This window comes from Phocoena sinus, chromosome 2 (assembly GCF_008692025.1).
Source record: "Phocoena sinus isolate mPhoSin1 chromosome 2, mPhoSin1.pri, whole genome shotgun sequence".
Lineage (NCBI taxonomy): Eukaryota > Metazoa > Chordata > Mammalia > Artiodactyla > Phocoenidae > Phocoena > Phocoena sinus.
The window spans coordinates 83,746,380-83,767,068 of NC_045764.1; the positions used below are offsets into that span (position 1 = coordinate 83,746,380).

Here is a 20,689-nt window from a genome sequence, read left to right on the forward strand (position 1 = left end):
TGTCCTCAAGTCCATTCTCTACATAAGACTTCATTAAATTCTTTACTTAAATCACAACATGTAATATCTGTGGCAGTCAGTTCCCTTCACTTTGCACCTGAAGCACAAAGGGTGCTTAACTAATACTTGCTGCCTCGAAGTTGAATAAAATTATCTTGATTTATACACCTAATGACCCTGTTTAAAGAAAGTTAACATGGTCATTTTAATGGGACATGATAATGAACCCATGTTGGCTGCTAGTGATCACCGCTTTCTTCTTTAAACGTCTATAAACGTGCTTGTTCCAGACTTTTGCTAGAGAGTGGCAAAAAGGCCATCAATCTGTTATTCCTGAAATCCCCTCCTTTCTTACTTTTGAAAACTGGAACAATAATTGCCCCTATCCAGCCTTTGAGTATGCCCTCATCTTCCTAAACTGTCAGGACTCTAGTTGCTGCTTGAGCCTCATGGGTCTTGAGTCCCTCTTCTCCCCAGTAGGAATAAATAGACGGTTTCCACGCCACAGAGCTGTGTAAGGATCCAGGAAGATGGGAGGGAAGACATAGAGCACAGCTAAAACAGTCACTTAGGGTGCCCATGTATGAGCCCAGTGGATGGTTGTAAGAACAGCTCCAATACAGCACAGTCACGTCCTGCAGCCCCAAGAGTGAATGCCACAGGGGGCCCAAGACACCATATGTGGCAATCGGAGAGACTCCCAGCAGTGCTGAACCTATGATCCTCATCCTGTTTGTAAGACAATTTGAAAGGCTTACAAACAACCCCATAGGAATCTGAGCCAAAGCACAACAGAGATTGGGCCCATAGAGTTTTCCTCTTTCTCCCTCTTTCTCTTCCTCTTCCTTCTTTCTCAATTTCCCTCTCCCTCTGAATCAGTGCTTTACAGTCACTATCACTGCATTCACTGCCCAGGAAGCTGTCCTGTAGGCAGCCCATGAGGGCAGAAGCTAAAAGCTTGGGAGAACAGCCTGATGCCCAGATTGCCAGCCTCTCCCACCCCTACCTCCCACAGGTGTCTAGATATGGATGGGCCTCTGTAGAGGACATACTGCCCACAAAGAAATGCAGAAGGATGTTTTCCATTTCTCTCCTCAACCTATACGAACGCCCCCTGGGCTCAAGCAATGCTTGATAAATTCAAGCATGAATTCAACTAACCCACCCTCTGCCGAGAGGGATCATGCTCATTAAAATTCTTGATAACCTTAATATCTCAGCATAGATATAGCAATTATTTTGTTAGCTATAATCTTCTGTCTTGTTTCTTTCTCCCAAGAATGAAGGAGACTGCTGAAGGTTCACAGACATTGATTAAAGATGTGTGCAGGGCTTCCCTGGTGGCACATTGGTTAAGAATCTGCCTGCCAATGCAAGGGACACAGGTTCAAGCCCTGGTCCAGGAAGATCCTACATGCCATGGAGCAACTAGGCCCATGCGCCACAACTACTGAGCCCGTGCACAACTACTGAGCCCGTGTGCCACAACTACTGAGCCTGCGCTCTAGAGCCTGTGCTCCAGGACAAGAGAAGCCACTGCAATTAGAAGCCCGTGCACCACAATGAAGAGTAGCCCCCCCACTCACCACAATTAGAGAGAGCCCACAGCAGTGAAGACCCAACGCAGCCAAAAATAAATAAATAAAATAAATAAATAAAATTTTAAAATGTGTGCAAAGATTTGGACATGAGGATGTTCACTGATGCTACCTATTTTAGCAGAAAATTGGAAACAACCGGTATGCCCAACAATAGAGGATTGCTGAAATACCTTATGGTACACCCACCCATACAACAGAATACTGTGCACCTATTAAAAATCCTATTGTCAGAGAGTAGATGGAATGATGTTCACCATCGTTAAAAGGAAAAACAATTTACAAAAGCAGAATACTGTACACACAAGGAAATTTTTCAAAAGATGTTAATAGCTATTGCAACTGGTAGAATTATGAATGGATTTTTAAATTTTCTTCTTTCTTTGCTTATAAGTTTTTTCCATTTTTTTCTACAGTGATGTGCATTGCTTTTGAAATAAGGTGGGGGGGGGCAATAAAACTTATTTTTGCTAGCCAGGAGAAAAAAAATAGGAAAATCCCCCTCTTTCAAGGCTGTCTCCCAGCATCTTGTTCTGCCAGATGGATACAAAGCCAGCTCAGACCCCGCTGTCCAGCTTGCCTAGAGCCCCATGGAGGTCACCCTGGCTCTGGGCAGAAGCTTCCTTGGTGCCAATATCCACCTTGAGACAAGTTATTTAAAATGGGGCTATCCTGGCCAAGATCTCATTCCAAAGTACCAAGGGCCACTTCAGCCCAGAAAAACAGCAGTTCCAGGACCCTGTGGGTTTTCGAAGTAGAACCACAGCCCTGGTTTGTGAGAGGAACCTCCCTCCCTCCCTTCTCCCGGCTGTCTGCCGAAGGTTGCAGACAGCTCCCTTTCCATCCCACAAGAGAAGACAGGCAGATGAGTCATAGCACTGGCTTGGATCAAAGGAGTATTATTGTGTTAGCAGAAATGGATCTATTTTATGATCTGTTTCTTGACGCCTTACAAATAAACATGCTTTTCCCACCAGACAGACAAGTTCCTTAAAAAGCTACCGATTTCATTAGCTGAAGCTAAGAAATGACCAATAAGAGTTAGAAATTTTTGTGTCTGAAGAGTAGCCAAGCTGAAAAGATGTAGTGGAAACACTGAGGAAAGCAGTTTATAACCCTCAGAGTCTAGATTCAAGTCTGCAAAGCGATGCCATTCTTCTAAAAATACACAGAGGAACTACTGAAGTCCTTTCCTCTTTTCTAAGAGCTTTCTCTTTCTTTCTTTCTTTCTTTTAAAGAAATATACTACGATTGGTTTGTAAAGGAGATTCACCACCTCAGATTTCACTGTTTTCATGGGGGTGACGGCCGTGGGATACTATTTTAAGGATTTCCTTCTCTTATACAGATTTTTCCACACTGGGAGGACAGATAAGGTATGTTCCACTAATGTTCTTCATTAAACACACATGCGTGCCAGCAGTCATTTCCCTTTGTCTTGCTATCCCATGACAACAGATTGAATATCATAGGAAATTGGAATGGAGATCTTATTTAGTTTGGATCTCTCTTCTCCATTGTTTAATTCCACATTCAATTTTTCATTCTACATCTGCCTCCTTTTACAGAAATATTCTATGACTGAACACAGGGACAAATAAATGAATAGGTGTTGTTTATTAAAGACTCACCTCATAGACTTTTCAGGAGCACTGTGACTAGCCCTCCCCTTCCCTCTGCCCGCAGAGTTTTATCTCTGGTCTAAAGTGTACTTCGTACTCAGTAAATATCTGATGACTGATGGACATATCTGTATTGTGAAACTGCACTCCCAGTACTTTGTTTACTGTTGATCAAGTTCCAGTAGTGAGCTTCCCTGTTTTCTCTGATACACAGATGTCTCAGTGGTATTTCTGTCTTCAACCCAGACGACTTGTCCATTAAAACAAACACACAAACAAACAAAAACAAAAACGCTTCCATCAAGTGCCAGGAAAGGAAGTCTAAGCGAACAGAGAAAGTTTCACATTTCCTGTTGTTGAACCTAGGCAACAACTTCTTAGAGCAAGCTGGATGACTTTTCAATCCAATACGCTCTGTTCTCTGACGCTATCATCGTTGTTTTTCCTCAAGACTACAAAGCTATGATGCCAAACTTTTAAAATGATCTCAGCTATTTGTTTTTTGAGTGTCAACTTTTATCCAAATGTTGCTGCTACTTTTTTCTTTTCACTTAAATATGTGCTTTTAAAATATTTTGTTTTTCTAAATGGGACCCATTAGATCTAAGAACATTCTTTCCATTTATCAAACATCAACTGTGTGCCAGGCATTGGGTACTAAATTCCACACTCATTATTTCATTCACTTCCTTACAACCACCCTATGAAGGAAATGCCATCACCTGAGGAAACTGAGGGAGGTCAAGCCATTTGCCCAAGATCACACTTCTAGCGTGGGGTTCTTCTGACCCTTCCAATCCATCCAACTTTTACCAGCTAAAGTCCATGAGTTTGGCCATCCAAAAACCGTTTTCTGAGAACACAAAGGAGAGCTGTATGTGCACTCTGAGAAACCCATACCTTCACCAAAGGAGGTAGACTTCAGGGAGCCAAGAGGCCAAACACACTTGTGACACTATACTGTAGCGGTCAGTAGCAGGTCCGCACATCAGACCAGATTTCAAGGCCCAACTCACCCACATACTGGACCTGAGACCACAGGAAAGTTATCTACTCTGAGACTCAGCTTCCACATCTCAAAATGGAGATAACAATATAGGTTAAATTCTACGAAACTGCCAACTTTCAACCATTTTTGACCTCCAAAAAAGCATTTTCAAATCATTCGATGTAAATTCCTCACTAGGTCGTTGTAGAGATTAAATGGGTGCACACAGGAAACAATAAACGGCGATTTTTGGTAGACTTTTCTCTTCCCAATTTCATTTTGCGCAGGTCAATAAAGTGTGTTTGTATTCTCTGCCCACAATTTGTATGTTGAGAAGCCAGGCTAAGGTTATGTAAGTGTTGCAGCTGATAATTCAGGGAGAAAATAAGACTGCGTGGATATTCACGAATTAACAACAAAGGATCCCCTCAGGCCTTACTGCTCCATGCATTTCCCCCCCTAGTTTAGTTTCTTAATTACTAAATAAATATACAGCCGCTTCTCTCTCTCTCCCTCCCCCTCTCCCTCTCCCTCTCCCTCTCCCCCCCTCCCCCTCCCCCTCCCCCTCCCCCTCCCCTCCCCCTCCCCCTCCCCCTCCCTCTCCCTCTCTCTTTTCTTTTTTGGAAAGTGGAAGGAGGGGATATTGAGAAAGATTAGCACTCTGTGTTAAAGACAAACTAAAGGTTTTAAAATCCGTTCTTGCCCCTGAGTCGGGGCCTGGAAGTGGCCTGGCTTCTTGACTAGCAGCAGGGAGGTCCTGCCTGGGACGCCCGCGAGAGCTCCCCGTCCTGGAACCCGCCCCACAGCGGCTTGCCCAACCTGCCCGCCCCCGCCCGCGCCGGGAGAAGAACCACCAGCGTCAGCGTTGCCTCCGCGCGTCGTTTACTTCCTCGCTAAGTGCCAGGCCCTGCTCTCGGCCCCTCACACGCATAATTTATATACTCCCCTCACAACCTCCCGGACAAAAGGGAACTCTGATTGTCTCCATTTTCCAGATGAGGAAACGGGCACAGAGAAGTTAAGTCACTCGGCCAAGGTCTCCGAACTGTGGAGTTAGACTCGAACCCGGGCAGCCCCAGCACGCCCACTCTGAACCTCCCCTTTTCCTACTTGGGTAGAGGCGCTTTTTCACCTAAAACTTCTCCAAACTTGGCCACCTCCAAGGGAAGGGGCTCAGCCTCGCCGGCTCGCACGACCTCGCCCGGCTCCACAAGTTCAGGACTCCGGGCGCCCGATGGGGGCGCGGGTGGAGGAGCGGCACCGCCCCCCGGGTATTTAACCCCAGGCTGGAGCGCGCGGGGCGCCGGACGCTCCTGCTCCTCCCCACTAGCGCCTCCCCACCCTCCTCCCCGCGCTCTCCCGGCGCACCCCACCCTCCGCCCCGCGCTCGCCTGGCAAGCAGGCACCGGCCGGCGGGCTCGGGGAGCGGGGAACGGGGCGCGGGCGGCGCTAGCCTCTGCCGAGCGGCCCCCTGGCCGCGGCCGCAGCGCACTGCCTGGCCGGAGTGCGACGCGGCAGCCCGAGTCCGGACGCCGGCCGGTCCCGTGCGCCCCGCGGACGGGCGGGGGTCTGTGGACGCCCGGCCGGCAGCATGGATTCGGATTCCGGCGAGCAGAGCGAGGGCGAGCCCGGGACCGCCGCAGGTACGAGGGGTCGCAGCAGCCCAGCCGGGAAGGCTGGGGCAGACAGGAGGGGAGGCCGGGGCGGGAAATCGCGAGTATTTCTCGGAGCGGCCAGGCGGGAGGCCGATCCCCAGCAGCCCGATCCCTTCCGGGCCGGGACTGGGATGGCTCTGCGCTGTGAGTTTGCTTTGGGGCTTTCTCCCCATTGCACTCGGGCGCTGGAGGGAGAGTAGGTGCATTTGCGGGTGGCTCTCGGCGCTGCGGGACTCCGGCAGCGGGCTCCGGTCGCCGGGCTGGTGGCGGTGGGGCAGGGTTCGGGTATTCCGCGTCCTGTAGTTTGCTGCAGCGAGGGTTGCTGCATATCTGCTTTTGGAAATAACTTTCCGAGCGCCGGCCGGCTCCTCGAACCCCGGGCGCCAGGGACGCTGCGGAACAGGTGACCCGCTCCGAGGGCGTGACACGACGCTCTGGGAAGGAAAGGCCCCCGCGGGTGGGCGGGCAGGAGTCAAACCACAGCTCGTGGTTGCGGTTCCCGAAGCTGCTAGATGAGCCGATGCAGAAGCTTTGGCCCATCGCTGCCCTGCATGCGCGGAGGAGGTCCCCACGAAGGGTCCGGGAAGACAGACGCGGCGGCGGCGCGCGGGGTCCCGGCTTCGCCTTTAAGGGGCGCCGCCAGCTTTTCACAATCGATAGTTATCGAAGCGACGGGTGGACGCTTACTTAGGAAATAATGAATGTCCTCCCCCGCCTCTCCCTGATACTGAGCAACAGGAGGAAGCCACCCACAGCCTTGGGTCGACTTAACCGCGGGCTCTGCCCCCCTCCACCAGCCCGCTCTGCCCGCCTCCTGCAGGTCCACGGGCGGGAGACCTATGGCCCTCCCACGTGACCGTGGCTCCCCACGCCCTCGTGGCCCTGCAGGCTAGCCCTGGCCAGCAGACCTGTGGCCTGAGAGCTGGAACCCTCCTGGTACAGGCCTGAGGGCCCGGACTAGTCCCCAGTCTTCCCAGTGTCAGGCCAGTGTCCTGAGGGTGGGGACGGGGAGACCGGAGGCACCATCAGCCCAGGTGTGGGTGTAGGAAGGCAGGCTCAGGAACCAGGCGGGACAGCGCCAGGAGCTGTACCAAGGGCCCTACGTATACTTTTCTCCTTTATCTTCACAGCACCTAGCCAGGTGGTTGTTATCTCCATTTTACAAAGGTTCAGAAAGGCTAAGTGGCTTACCCACAAATCAGAGCCAGGGAGTAGCCAAGGGCGGAGTGACTCCCTTTTTACTGCATCATACCCCTCAGCCTCTCACAGGGCGGCTGTGGTCAACACCTACAGCTGGGTGGGAAGAGATGAGGATGGAGGAAAAGAAAGATGGCATCGTCAAGATGCCTGTGTGTGAGGATGCCTGTGTGTGTGCAACGGCCACCTGCTTTGTGTAGGTATGTGTGGACATAAGTAATAAACATGAGCCCTTCTCGAACCTGTATGTTCCTGTGACTGTGAAGCACCAAGATTTTGTTTCACAGGTGGCTTGTGGATCTCTTCACATCATTTAAAAGTTCCAGTGGGTGTTTTGTGTCTCTAGAGCTTTGTGTCTCTAGAGCTCAAAAGGAGGGGGAGTGAGTACCTTGACACTGACACTTTACTCTCTCAAAATCGGAGGAACTAACATGCTCTCCCTACTCTCACCCTCAGATCTTTCATGCCAGTTGATGGAGAAGGGGAGGAGGATAAGGAGGCTTTGAGAAAGAGGAGGGGAGGGGAAGGGGGAGGCAGGAGACACTCAGAAGAGTTGGTACTTGGATGAAAGGGGAGGGAAGGAGTTCTTAAGGGTCCAGTTGCTTCTCCCCACAGACTGCCCAGCAAGGAGTATCCCAGGGTGTTCATGTGTGTTTGTGTCAGAAGACCTCTGCACAACTAACAGCAGTTGTGACTACTGAGGTCAGATGGGTCTGATGAAGAATAGGGCAGCCAGCTCTCTGAGCTGTCACCATTTGTTTGTGCCTTACCGTTTTCTACAGTCATTTCTTCTTCCTCTCTGTGCTTGAATCTCAAGTTGAACATTTATTTGAATGTCACAAGCCATTCTGCTAAATGGCATTCAGTCTCCCTCATTATTTTGTCTTAAAGTATTCTTCGTGACAAAGCTTCAAAACTAGTTGCTAATTCATCGCCTTGCTATGGCTGCATCCTATCAAATGGAAACTCCTGTTGCAGCTTCAGATACTGGTTAAATTATCCATAGGAGTTGACCATCGTCCCTGTAAGTAACATGACATTCATCTGTGGACCTGTATCTGTGCAAGCTGGATGGGTTTATAACTGAGAAGCACAGTAGAGGAAGTGGGATCTCTCGGAGTATTAATGTGTGTGTCTGTGTGTACCTACCTCACAGGGAGATAAGATGAAGGGCTGCTTCCTCCTCAGTGCCCTCCCCTTCCTGAACTTATGAAAAAGCCCTGCCATAAGACAGACCTTATTAAGGTCCTGAGCCTGGACTCTGGAATCAGAAAGACTCAGGTCTCAATCTCTACCTGATGGGCAAGTTACTTAACATCTCTAAACCTCAGTTTCCCCCTCTGTAAAATGGGGAAACAATAGTACAAGCTGAGGGGGGGGATGTGAGGATTAAATAACACATGAAAAGTGTTCCTCCTGGTAATCATTCAGTAAATGGCAGCTGCTATTTTTATCATCTGATTGGATTATGTTGTAAGAATACTGCTAAATAATGTACCCCAGAGCTTTGTCTTCTCATGCACATCATCTTCCAGCTGAAGTCACAAAGATGGGAACATTCAAAACTACTGCTTTCACCATCCTTTTCTTTCAGCTCTAGAGAAACTTGCACAAAGTAGAGAAGGTGGCCTTACCCAGTCCACCTGATAACCTGGAGATTAGCCACTTTCGTGCCACTTCCAATAGAAGAAGAGGCGTTAACTGCCCCCCACACACTGGTGCACCTTTTCCCTTCAAGGTAACAGGAGAAACAGGAGGTACTCACCATTCTCCTCTCCATTTTTGCCCATGTCGTAGCCTTCCCAGTCAAAAATTGGCAGAGTGAGGAAATCTCTGAGCACCACCTACTCTTTACTGTACCCCTTTCAAGAGACTTTTCCAAAGAGCTCCCCAGTATCTGCTGTGCAGCTCTCTCATCAAGCAATACCCTGCATAGGAAGTAAAGGGGGTGTGTATGGATGAGATTTGCCTTAATCTGCATTTTCTGTTTTTCAGGAAGCACAGGATGGTGCTTCTAAGTCATTCTGCTGCCTGCAGCTCTCCTCTGCCTTTCTGTCATTTTATGGTTCTTTCTATGATAAGGAAGGAGACAGGGTTTATGGAACACTGGATTCTTTCCAGAGACCCAACTTGGCAGTCTCTCCTTTGACAAGCCCACCATCCATCTCTCAGAAACCCTAGAGCTTGGTGTATTAACTCGGCAATGATTTGAGTCTTTCCTAGGAAATAACAAGCGAGTAAACATTAGCAGTGTCAGCTTTTTCCCTTTCTGACTTATAAGACAGAGATAGTCTACCCGGCTCAAGACGACAAGCTCCTTCCACCCAGAGCTAGGTGGTCTGGGGCAGTCAAGCTGATGGAGCATCCCTGTGGCTGGGTAGGTGCTACAGAAAAGCATTTCTGTGTGATGGAATCAGGATGTGGTAGGGAAACTTCAAAATAATAAAAGAAGTAGGAAAACAGCAGGCCGCTGACTTTGTCCTTCCTGTCTTTCCCATCGCCTCGGTCCTAAGCTTGGTCCTTGTGAACAAAGTGGCAAGGAGTGGGTAGGATTCAATAGTTGGCCAAGAGGAGACAAGGCGTTTCAGAAGTCAGACACCATTGAACAAAGGCACAGATAAAGAGGGAGGTGACTGGAGTGGAGGACATATACTAAGGGGTACTGGGAAGTAAAGTTAGGTGAGTGTAGGGAGAGCCACTGACAACAGGGGGTCTTAATAACTAGTACCTGATGGTGCCGAAGGAGCCCCCGTTGAGCTGATAGTAGAGCAGAGACATGACCGACTGAGATCTGGGTTTTCAGAAGCCACATCAGACAGACATGAAGCGCAGGGATGGCCTAGGCTTGGAGCCTCGTGGCCACACAATCAGAGGGGATGGTAGCACTAAGCGAGGCAGAAGAGGAAGGATGCAAATGCCATTTCAGAGAAACAAACAACAGAAGTTGGTGACAGATTGTACAAAAGCAGTAAAAGGAGAGGGAGAGTGGAAGGGGACTGGCATGTTGAGTTGGGCTGAAGCAGAGAAATGCAGGAGACTGGCTTCCCTACCCTGCCAGTGCTTCTTTTCTTTCCATCAGACACTTAATAGTGGTTACTTAAATTTTCTTAAAGGTGCTTTTCCCCTGTAGACAGTAAATTATGCTGGGGCATTGGTTTTGGAGGCTCATGAGGTTCTGGAGTTTGTTGATTCTCATTGTTGGGTTATTCACGGAGGCTATTCAGTAACCTTTGTCAACTGACAGAGTAACCTTTGACGATTGATGGACTGGCTGACCAAGGGCAGGGACCACCTGGGGATGACGTACTACTTGGCTATTAGTCATAGTCCCAGGTCTTGTTCTTATCTGTGGAAATTTTCAGGGGCCTCTGCCTCATCCACATAGTGGGCTGCTTTGAGGGTCAGGGCCTTGTCTTGTGCTTTCATGTTCCCAAGGTTTTATGGACATAATAAATGAATGAGCATCTTGAGGAGCCTCCTGAGAACTCTGCACCGAAAGTCCAGACAGGCAGCCAGAAACCTGTCCTATAAAGTAGAACTGCCAACGCTGTCCTTCAGTGTTTTGCTTCCGTGTTTTAACATTTCTTGCACTGTCTGGGACTCTGTGTTGGGAAGTATGGGAAGTGCAAAGAGAGATAAGGACATAGTCCATCCTGTCTCCAGGGCTTGGGATCAGATAGGGAGATAGGAAGCATATACCGATGGCCACATCTTAAGCCAGTGCCAGAAGACTCTCACCCCCTTGCCCTGGGATTATACCCAGGCTGTGTCTCTGTTTATATGTTCTCTCTTGACACCATCCACTTTCCACTGTGTGCTTCACAGTTATTCCTGTACATGTCTCATCTCTTGTACTGGCCTTCGCTCCCTAAGGAGGTAAAGACTGGGTAAAGACTGGGTCTTTTTCACCTGTATCAGCACCCACAAACACCACCTGCATGCCCTAAACACAGTGATAGGTTGCTGGCTGGCTGGCTGGCTAGATAGATGGACAGATGTATAGATGATGTTGTAGGTTGGTTCCCCAGGAAGCAGACTCTGAGATGGAGGTTAGCATGCAGTGTGTTTATTTGGGGATGCTCTTGGGATCAATACCTGGGAAAGAGAAAGGGAAGGGAGGGATGCCAGACTGGAGAGAGTGAGAAGCTGAGCTGCAATGCAGACCCAACAATAGCCTCGAGCTCTGGAGCTGGAAAACCCTTCAGAACTGAGTTGGGGGACTTCCCTGGTGGTACAGTGGTTAACACTCCACACTCCTAATACCGGGGGCCCAGGTTTGATCCCTGGTCAGGGAACTAGATCCCACATGCTGCAACTAAAGATCCCATGTGCCGAAACTAAGACCCAGTGCAGCCCGATAAATAAATGTTAAAAAAAAAGAAAAAAGAACTGAATTGGGGTGAGGGGCCAGGCCTTTATATCCCCTGACATAATGATTAGTCATTAGATTCATGCCATCCCTGCATCTTGGGCGAAGCTGTTCCCTTCAGCTGAGGGCTGTCTGCAGACATCACTACCAGCAGCTTGTGAAGTGCTTAGTCCTTCATTCCGGAAGGGAACCTGGGCCATACGTACATCGTACATCGTGCATTCACCACAGATGGCTTCCAAAGTTCCTCAGGGATGTTTCATGATGGATGGCAGCCCTGCATACGGGCAGAGTTCAGGGGATAGTTGTTGAGCTATAAACATTATCTAGACCTCATTAGGGCAATTTAGATAGCCAGATGGAATTAGCCATTTTAGACCTCACAGATCCAGTAGATATTGGCTGATCCTCTGTTTTGTGTTCAGTGTGTGGAGGTGCTATGGTAGTACACCGAAATGGAATTAGATGTGGCCCCGCCCTCAAGAGGCTTGCAGCCAGAGGGAGAGAAAACACCCACCCAAAAGGAATCTGCAAGACTGGGCGGCATCGGCAATAAACAGTGTCGGTTTTGGAGCACGGGGCATCGTGGCTTGGGGTTCTGGTGGGGAGGCTTCATGGAGGAGATGGGCCTTGAGGATAGCCTGGAAGGAGTGAAGGATTTAGATGGGGGAGAAGAGCAAGTCAGGGGAAACAGAGGAGGTGGCAAGGACAGGAGCCTGTGAGAAGCATGGCCTGGAGCAGTGGGGCCCCCTTAGAGGGCTAAAAGGGAGGAGAGGGCGGACCTGCTCAAAACATAACACTGGATGTTGTGTTGATTGTGGCCAGCATGTAAGTTTCTGGGAGCTGGAGACAGAATGTGTGTGTAAATGTAAAGCTCTATTTCCTACTTTATTTTTCTCTAAAAACACGGCCCCTGCTGTTTTATTTCTCATCAAAACCAAATCATAGTCACACTTCCCATTAGTACTTTTCTCTAACTGGTTCATTGTCCTACAGAGTTACCATTGGCTCCCATTTGAATTCACATGTAAATCTCTTTAAAGACACGATATACATAATTTTGTTTTGTTTTTCAGTCACTTGGCTTCCAACTCTTTCTGTAAAATGCCTGTGTAGGTGGGTGTTTGGGCTGCATTCTATACAAGTATAGAAATAAAGGATAGAGAAGAAGAATATAAAAAGTAAGTTTCCTGTGATACCTCAATCCAAGAAAACATATGAGAGTGAGTACCTTTTCCCCAACATATATTAAGACATGCCCCCAAAATATATTATTTTTTTATACATCACACATGCTCTTTTTAGGCAACTGCATAACACAAATTCTGAAACTGCTTTAGAACAATCTTCACGTTCATATTGGGTTTCCTAAACATCATTGCCTGGGAATAAATTTGAGCCTGTTCATGGAAGATCTAGTGTGCAGACTATAAACATGGAAGGCTTGGCAGCACAGAAAGTGCTAGACACACCCTAATAGAAACCAGTATTTTGTAATTCAGTTCTCCAGGAAAAAAAATGGAGACACTTTGGTAGTATCCAAATACTGGTTTAAACAGTTGAAAAACCACAGCAGCAGCCACTAGCTTCTAGGTTGTCTTCTGGAAAGTAAAATATGCTTTCCGGGAAACTATTCTAGCCCCAAAAGGAAGCATTTTGGTGATGCGTAGCTTCATGGAGACTCCCAGTTGATATCTGTATGGTAGAGGCATCCAGTTTCATGTGCAGGAGGAAATTCTGTAAAAGGTTGTTCTGGTGAGCACACATGTCCTGCATCCCTGATTTGGGGCCTGGGAGTTATGCTGGGAAGGTAAACAGATTTTCAGTGAGTAATATGGGAGGGAAGTGATGGGGGCTGTCAGCTGGCCTCTGCAGCAGCTTTCCTACCACGTTTGAGTCTGGTTCCTTGGAGTAACGTTAAGAAAGTCAGGGAGAGAAGGCTGGGGTTCAGGTTACAAGGTAGAGAAACTAGGTTTAAGAAGTTGTGCATATATCAAACAAGATGAGAAATTGTGAGTATAGTCTTTGCCAGCCAGAGTCCAGCCCCAGAGGGCTAGTACTGAATGTAAAATAATAATGATGTTTTGAATTTTTATTTAATTTTCTATTAATTAAGCACATACAATGTATTTCAGACTGGGTTAACTGTTTATATGGTATTTAAGCCTTCTATAGGCCTTCTGGGCTAGGTACTATAAATAACCTCATTTTATAGACCAGGAAACTGAGGCACAGAGAGATTAAGTAATTTGCTCAGGGATGTGCAGCTTCTCAGTGGATATGAAGCCAGTCTAACTAACTCCAAAAACAGTGCTCTTTACCAGGTAGACTATGTAGTTAGATCGATGGATGCCACCAGGTTCCTTTACGTCCCCCACCAGCTCCCACACAGGGCCCTCAGACCATTAAGTTCCTTCATTAGGCTCCTTCTGGTAGGTTAGGACATTATATCTCCAGAAAGCCCTGCTTTAAGCTGCAGACATTACCTGCAGTGGCCCAATAACACATGGGCAAGGATGGGCTGTCACAGGCTCCAGAACAGGGGCTGGTGAGGGGTGGTTTGGGAGGGAAGATGAGGGGAGCAGCACAAAGCAGCTGTCAGAGCGAGAAGGTCCTGGGAGGACCCTGCAGCCACGTTCATGTCTAGGGTCCTGGGAACCTGGTGGGTGGTGAATGTGGCAAACCCCAAGAGGAGAGAAGGGTTGAGAAGCAGAGTCAAGAGAGGTGCAAAGACAAACAAATGTTCCCTCTATCAGAGTGTACTTGGGTTGGGTCCTAAAGTACTTTTTCCACTCCAGCATTTAGAATCATTCCAGATACAGAATCCCTAGGACAAGGTGACCAGTTGGACTCAAGGGCAAGAGAAAACTCGAAGATGAGACTGTAGTGCAATGAAGAGAACTTGAGATTCTGAGCTGGACAACTGGGGTTTGAGTTTTTAGTGGTGTCTCTTACATATTGTTTTTTAGTAACATTTATTTTCCACCAAAGGAATGCAAGCTCATGGTAGAATATGTGAAAACAGTACAAAGAGGAAAATCAGATTGAGCCCTAAGAATAGATGTGCTTTTCCAGAAGAATGTCGTCCAAAAGCATTCCTGAAAAGATGCAAGAGACCTTTATTTGGGGAAGAAGGGGTTTTGTAAGAAAACAAGAGTCCCCCTTCTGAAATATTTACTTGGGGACACTAAGAACATTGGCTACACTGCCAGGCAGCATCAGAACCAGAATTGGAGCCCACACACTCTGGCTCCTCTATCATTCCCCCAAAACATATATAATTTTTTAAAAGGATCAGAGTTATTCTGGGTGTTGGGATATCTAAGGGACCCCTGCTATGTTTCCTTCTGACACCTTCCACTGTGTTCTTGACACCCCTCTCCCCTTTTCCTCTCCTGAGCTTTCTCCCACCCAGCACAGCTGCCCAGAGGTCAGACACTACAGGCCCACACCAGGCCCTTCCCGTGTACCCAGCCCACTTTCCAGGTCAGGAGAGCCCTACATGGAGCCCTCAGAAGATTCTTACATTTTTTTAATACCCGAGAGGAATTTGGTAGGTTTTACAGATGGACAGTGACAATTGCAAAGGTTAGTTTACTTTAATAGCTTCCAGCTTCAGAAATAGATTTATTGGCCTCTAGTTCTCCAATTATGTTTTTAAATCTTTGTTTAAATTGATTTTTCATTTTGTAAGGAAAGAGGAAAATTTGTTCACCTGTGTTAGCCTCTCTCACCCTTAATGTTTAATTCAGTGATTCAATCTCAGTCACATGAAGCAGGCAGAGCTAAGTTAATACAGAGTCAACTTTTAGCGAGCCCAGAGCAGTATCTGATGGGAATTAAACCTGAATTTTCTTGACTTTTTTTTTCCTTTTTTCTCTGACTTTGTATAATCCTGGTTTCCCTGCATGCCTCCTCAATTGCTCCTTCTGCATCCCTCATTAATATCTTTTTCCTACCTGTGTCTCCTAAGGCTGAGCTCTCGGCCTTGTTCTTTTCTAACAACACACTTTCATTTGGAAAAGACCACCCATTTTTCCACCGTGAAGCTAAAGATTCCCAAAGCTGTGGTCTAACCCGTTCCTCTCTCCAGAGCAAGAATCCTGCCTTTCAAAGTCGTCTGGACCTCATCTTCTCACTGTCCAAGAGACACGTCAGCTCAGCACAGCTACACCCGGACTGTTAACTTTCCATCACTTTATCTCAACAACTCTGGTGGCCTCACCAGCTGCCAAGTCATTCAGAGTTAAATTGTGAAGTCATAAGAACAATGAAATATCCTACACACATGATTTCATAGCAAAACCGGGACATGGAGAAAGCAGGTATTATTTACAGTTTACAGATAAAGAAACAGATTCACAGAGATTACCCCAAATCACAAAGTAAGTGGTAGATTTTCATTATTTAAAGCTGCTCCCCACAAAGGGGGAGCAGAAACAAATCTAAATATCCAACCTAAACATATAAGTAAATATTCAATTAAATAGTTATTGAATTACTAAATACATAATGACATTTCCACACAGAGGAATATTACTCAGCTGCTAAGAAAACTTAATTTGAAAAACATGTTATAGGTGTTTGCATTATAATGTATGAAGAAAGCTTGATAAAATATATATACATGTATATTTATTTATTCATGCATATACAACCACATACCTATATATACATACACCCCTTTTTTAAAGATTTTATTGAGGTATAATTGATTTACAGTGTTGTGTTTAATTTCTGCTGTACAGCTAAGTGACTCAGTTAAACATATATATATTCTTTTTCATCCTTTTCCATTATGGTTTATCACAGGATATTGAACATAGTTCCGTGTGCTATACAGTAGGACCTTGTTGTTTATCCATCCTATATATAATAGTTTACATCTGCTAATCCCAAACTCCCAATCCATCCCTCTCCCCTCTCCCCCGGCAACCACATGTCTGTTCTCTATGTCTGTGAGTCTGTTTTTGTTTCGTAGATCAGACACCCCTTTTTTATAGAGAGAAGGGGAGGAAAATCTCTCCCTCACATTCACATACATGCATTTTTTTTTTAATGCTGGAACAGAATTAACCATTCTATATGATGAGTTTATAGGCAATTTTAATTTCCTTCTTTGTGCTTTCCTTCCAGATTTTTTCTCAATGCGTATGTATAACTTTCAGCAGGTTATTATTTTAAAAACAACCACCAAATGAGATTCAGTGGACTTATCCACTGGCTGTCCTTCTGACTTTCTTGCAGTTTTGTCCCAAGTCCCTCTATTTTCTTTCTTGAAACTCTTTCTTCCCTCCGTCCTCTGTGGTCCACTTTCCCATCAGGCCAGGCCTCAGTGGGTCCTTCCTGCCCGCCCACTGGTGGGGGTGTGATTCCAGGCTTCTCTCTTCAGCCTTCTTCCTACTCACCCATTTCCCTGGCTTCGGCTCTGCAGCCTCTCTCCCCCTCATCACACCCTCCCCTCTGAGCCCACCTGGCCTGGGCCCTCACGCCAGGTAGAGGAAGTATAAATAGTCAAGGTGGATGATGAGCTCATAGGTTTGAGGCCAAGGGCACCAGAGCCTCACCGGCCAAACAGACCTGCTGGGTGAGCTTGCTGACTCCGCCATTTTGGCTCTAGACTGTGGCCTTACTGTTGCTCACTGACCAGCAGTGTGTGTAGCTGGCATCCCTGACGCTCACTCCCTCCCTGACCCCCATCCCAAACATGAATGACTTTCACTTTCCACTTGTTCATCTACACATTGATTTTGTGTCTTTATTACTTTTACAATTAAAAAAAAAAGAGGGGGGCATTTAAAATTCTGTTATAACAGGATTATTTGCTTTTAGTAGGTATTGGTCTGCCACCCCCAAGTTTGGTCTTTCCCAAAAAACTCATTATTGAAAAGTTATATGAGGGACTTCCCTGGTGGTCCAGTGGTAAAGAATCGCCTTCCAATGCAGGGGATGGGGTTTCAATCCCTGGTCAGGGAACTAAGATCCCACATGCCGTGGGGCACCTATGCCCACATGCCACAACTACTGAGCTCACACCCCTCAACTAGAGAGCCCACATGCTGCAAACTACAGAGCCCATGCGCTCTGGAGCCCATGTGCCACAACTACAGAGCCCATGTGCTACAACTAGAGAAAAGAAAAAACCCACACGCCACAACCAGAGAGAAGCCCGCGCACGTTAACGAAGAACCCGCACACCATAACAAAGAGCCCGCACATCGCAACGAAAGATCCTGCGGGCCTCAGTGAAGATGCTGCGTGACACAACTAAGACCTGATGCAGCCATAAATAAATAAATAAAATTCCTTTAAAAAAAAGAAAAGCTATATGATAATATTATATGTATCTATTTCTGAAGGAATTAGACAGAAATGTATTGAGGTCTTGTAATAACCTATAATGGAAAAGAATCTGAAAAAGAATATCTGTAACTGAATCACTTTGCTGTACACCTGAAACTAACACAACATGGTAAATTAACTATACTTCAATTTTAAAAAAAGAAAATGTATTGAGGATTTCTTGTGCATCTTGGAGCTGAAGATAAGAGATATCATGGTCCTGGTATTCTTCACTGCCTTCCTGTCTCCACCTTATTTTACTCTAGTCCATCAAATAGGGGTAGCCCAGTCAGGAAGCTTGTAGAAAACAGAAGTGCTCACCCTTTAGACTCACATTTATCAGAGTTTCTAACCTAGTTTTAAATTAGCCCCAACCACCCTTAATGATTGATATTCCCCATCAACCAGGATTTTGTCTATCTTTACTTTTTTTTTTTTTTTGCGGTACATGGGCCTCTCACTGCTGTGGCCTCTCCCGTTGCGGAGCACAGGCTCCGGACGCGCAGGCTCAGCGGCCATGGCTCACGGGCCCAGCCAATCCAAGGCATGTGGGATCTTCCCGGACTGGGGCACGAACCCGTGTCCCCTGCATCGGCAGGAGGACTCTCAACCACTGTGCCACCAGGGAAGCCCTATCTTTACTTTCTTGATTTATATTATAAAATATAATTATTTTACCCCTTTTCAGATTTAAAAACATAATATATATTAACTATGCATTTTCAACCCTTCCAGAAAAGTTCTTCCTTCCATTGAAAAAAAAAAAAATCACTTTCTTAATCTTCAAGAGGAAAGCAGTATGAGTTTCCTTATTAAGCAGCCATATTGTCTTATTAATGGCAAGTGGGTGAATATGACCACTGTGATTTTTAAGGGAGAGATAAGAGGATATGAGAGACAGAATAATTGAGATAGGAGTAAATTCTTACAGAAAGCAGGTGTTTATGTCGAGAATGATGGATGGTACATCCTAAGACCAGCAGGTGTAGTAAGCACCCAGGCATTATCTCTAGAGAGTTGTCACCCAGCTTTCCCTTCACCCCAGGAGGCAAGTCAGTGATGGGCTGATGCTGATGCGTGAAGAAGTCTAGTTCCAACCATCCTTGGTTTTCTTTGTTTCATTTTTGTTATTAAAAAAAAAAAACCTCTCCACATAAATATAGCTCTGCCATATTGTTGTAACCCAAGAGAGTGGCTGAGGTCTGAGCCAAGTCTGAAGAGGGGTGAAGGTTGGTGATCATTAGGGGCTGAGACTGTCATACAGGCAGGATGCAGGCCAGGCAAGGACTAAATGCAGCTGGTCAGGGGGTTGGGTCATGTGGCAGGGAAGCCAGAGGGGCAAGGGGCTGTAGGCCAGGCCCATGCTCTTGAGGGTCACTTGGCCTGCAGCAGGTCTGCCAGTCACAGCTGCCCCAGCCTTCTTGGGCCTCTCCACCCGGATAGTAGCCCCTTTTAATATTAAAGAGTCCAAAACTTTGAGAAAAGCTGGCTTCCAGCAGGGGCCCTCTGACCTCTGACCTCCACCCCAGGAGCAAGTCCTTCTCCTGACTTCCCTTCCAGCCCGTCTCCCTGGCCCCAGATCTCCCTGCCTCATCCTTGGTGCCTCCCTTCCCTGCAGCCCCTCGCACCCAGGTGCTCCTCTCCATTTCCTCTGCCTTGGTCCCCCCACCCATCACACGAGCCCTCCTGGGTGCTAGAGGGACTAAGGCAGTGGAAACTTGGAGAAGTATGGCTTGTGAGTGGAGACTTGTCATGAAGCGAAGATCTTTAAGCTTCCAGAGAGAAAAACCAGGCCCTTAACGCACTAGTTTTCCAAATAGCAACACCGAGGGCTAAACAACAATGGTGCAGTGTCTTTGAATTCTCAAGGCGAATGACTGGTGATGTAGAGTTCTGAACCCAGTCAAACCATCAGTCAAGTGTGCAGCTAGACTACAGCAGCAGTCCCCAACATTTTGGCATCAGGGACCGGTTTTGTGGAAGACAATTTTTCCACGGACCTGGTGGGGGTCAGGGGGAGGATGGTTTCGGGATGATCCAAGGCATTACATTTATTGTGCACTTTATTTCTATTATTATTACCTTGTAATATATAATGTAATAATTATACAACTCACCATAATGCAGGATCAGTGGGAGCCCTGAGCTTGTTTTCACTTGCCACTCACTGATAGGGTTTTGGGGTTTTTTTAAACATCTTTATTGGAGTATAATTGCTTTACAATGTTGTGTTAGTTTCTGCTGTATAACAAAATGAATCAGCTATATGCATACGTACATCCCCATATCGCCTCCCCCTTGCATCTCCCTCCCACCCTCCTTATCCCACCCCTCTAGGTGGTCTCAGAGCACTGAGCTGATCTCCCTGTGCCATGCAGCTACTTCCCAGTAGCTCACTGATAGGGTTTTGCTGTGAGCCTGCAAGCAATTGATTTATTATGGTCTCTGTGCAGTCAGACCTCTCTGCTAATGATAATCTATATTTGCAGCCGCTCCCCAGCCCTAGCATCACCGCCTCAGCTCCACCTCAGACCATCAGGCATTAGATTCTCCTAAGGAGCACGCAACCTAGATCCTTCACACGCACAGTTCACAGTAGGGTTCGCGGTCCTGTGAGAATCTAATGCCGCCGCTGATCTGACAGAAGGCGGAGCTCAGGTGATAATGCGAGCGATGGGGAGGGCCTGTAAATACAGATGAAGCTTCGCTCACTCACCTGCCGCTCACCTCCTGGTGTGCGGCCTGGTTCCTAACAGACCATGGACTGGTACCAGGGGATTAGGGACCCCTGGACTAAAGTCATTGTATGATAAGTTAAATCTCAAAAAAATTACCTTACCGTGTTCCCTTCCTCAGGGAGCTGCCAGGTCAGGAGTCAGCCAACTGAGGCTCCCAGGCCCAGTCAAGCCTGTTTCCTG

At 47.0% G+C, this 20,689-nt stretch overlaps 1 protein-coding gene across 1 annotated transcript in view; it reads left to right on the forward strand.

Annotated features, from left to right (window-relative positions):
* Positions 1-5,601: 5,601 nt before the first annotated feature.
* The window catches only part of TNFAIP8L3 (TNF alpha induced protein 8 like 3), a 40,054-nt gene continuing 24,966 nt past the window's right edge, over positions 5,602-20,689 (forward strand). The window contains exon 1 of the mRNA XM_032623175.1: positions 5,602-5,851. Within this exon, the coding sequence (XP_032479066.1) occupies positions 5,800-5,851 (52 nt within the window). The 5' untranslated portion in view covers positions 5,602-5,799. The remainder of the gene's footprint in view (positions 5,852-20,689) is intronic.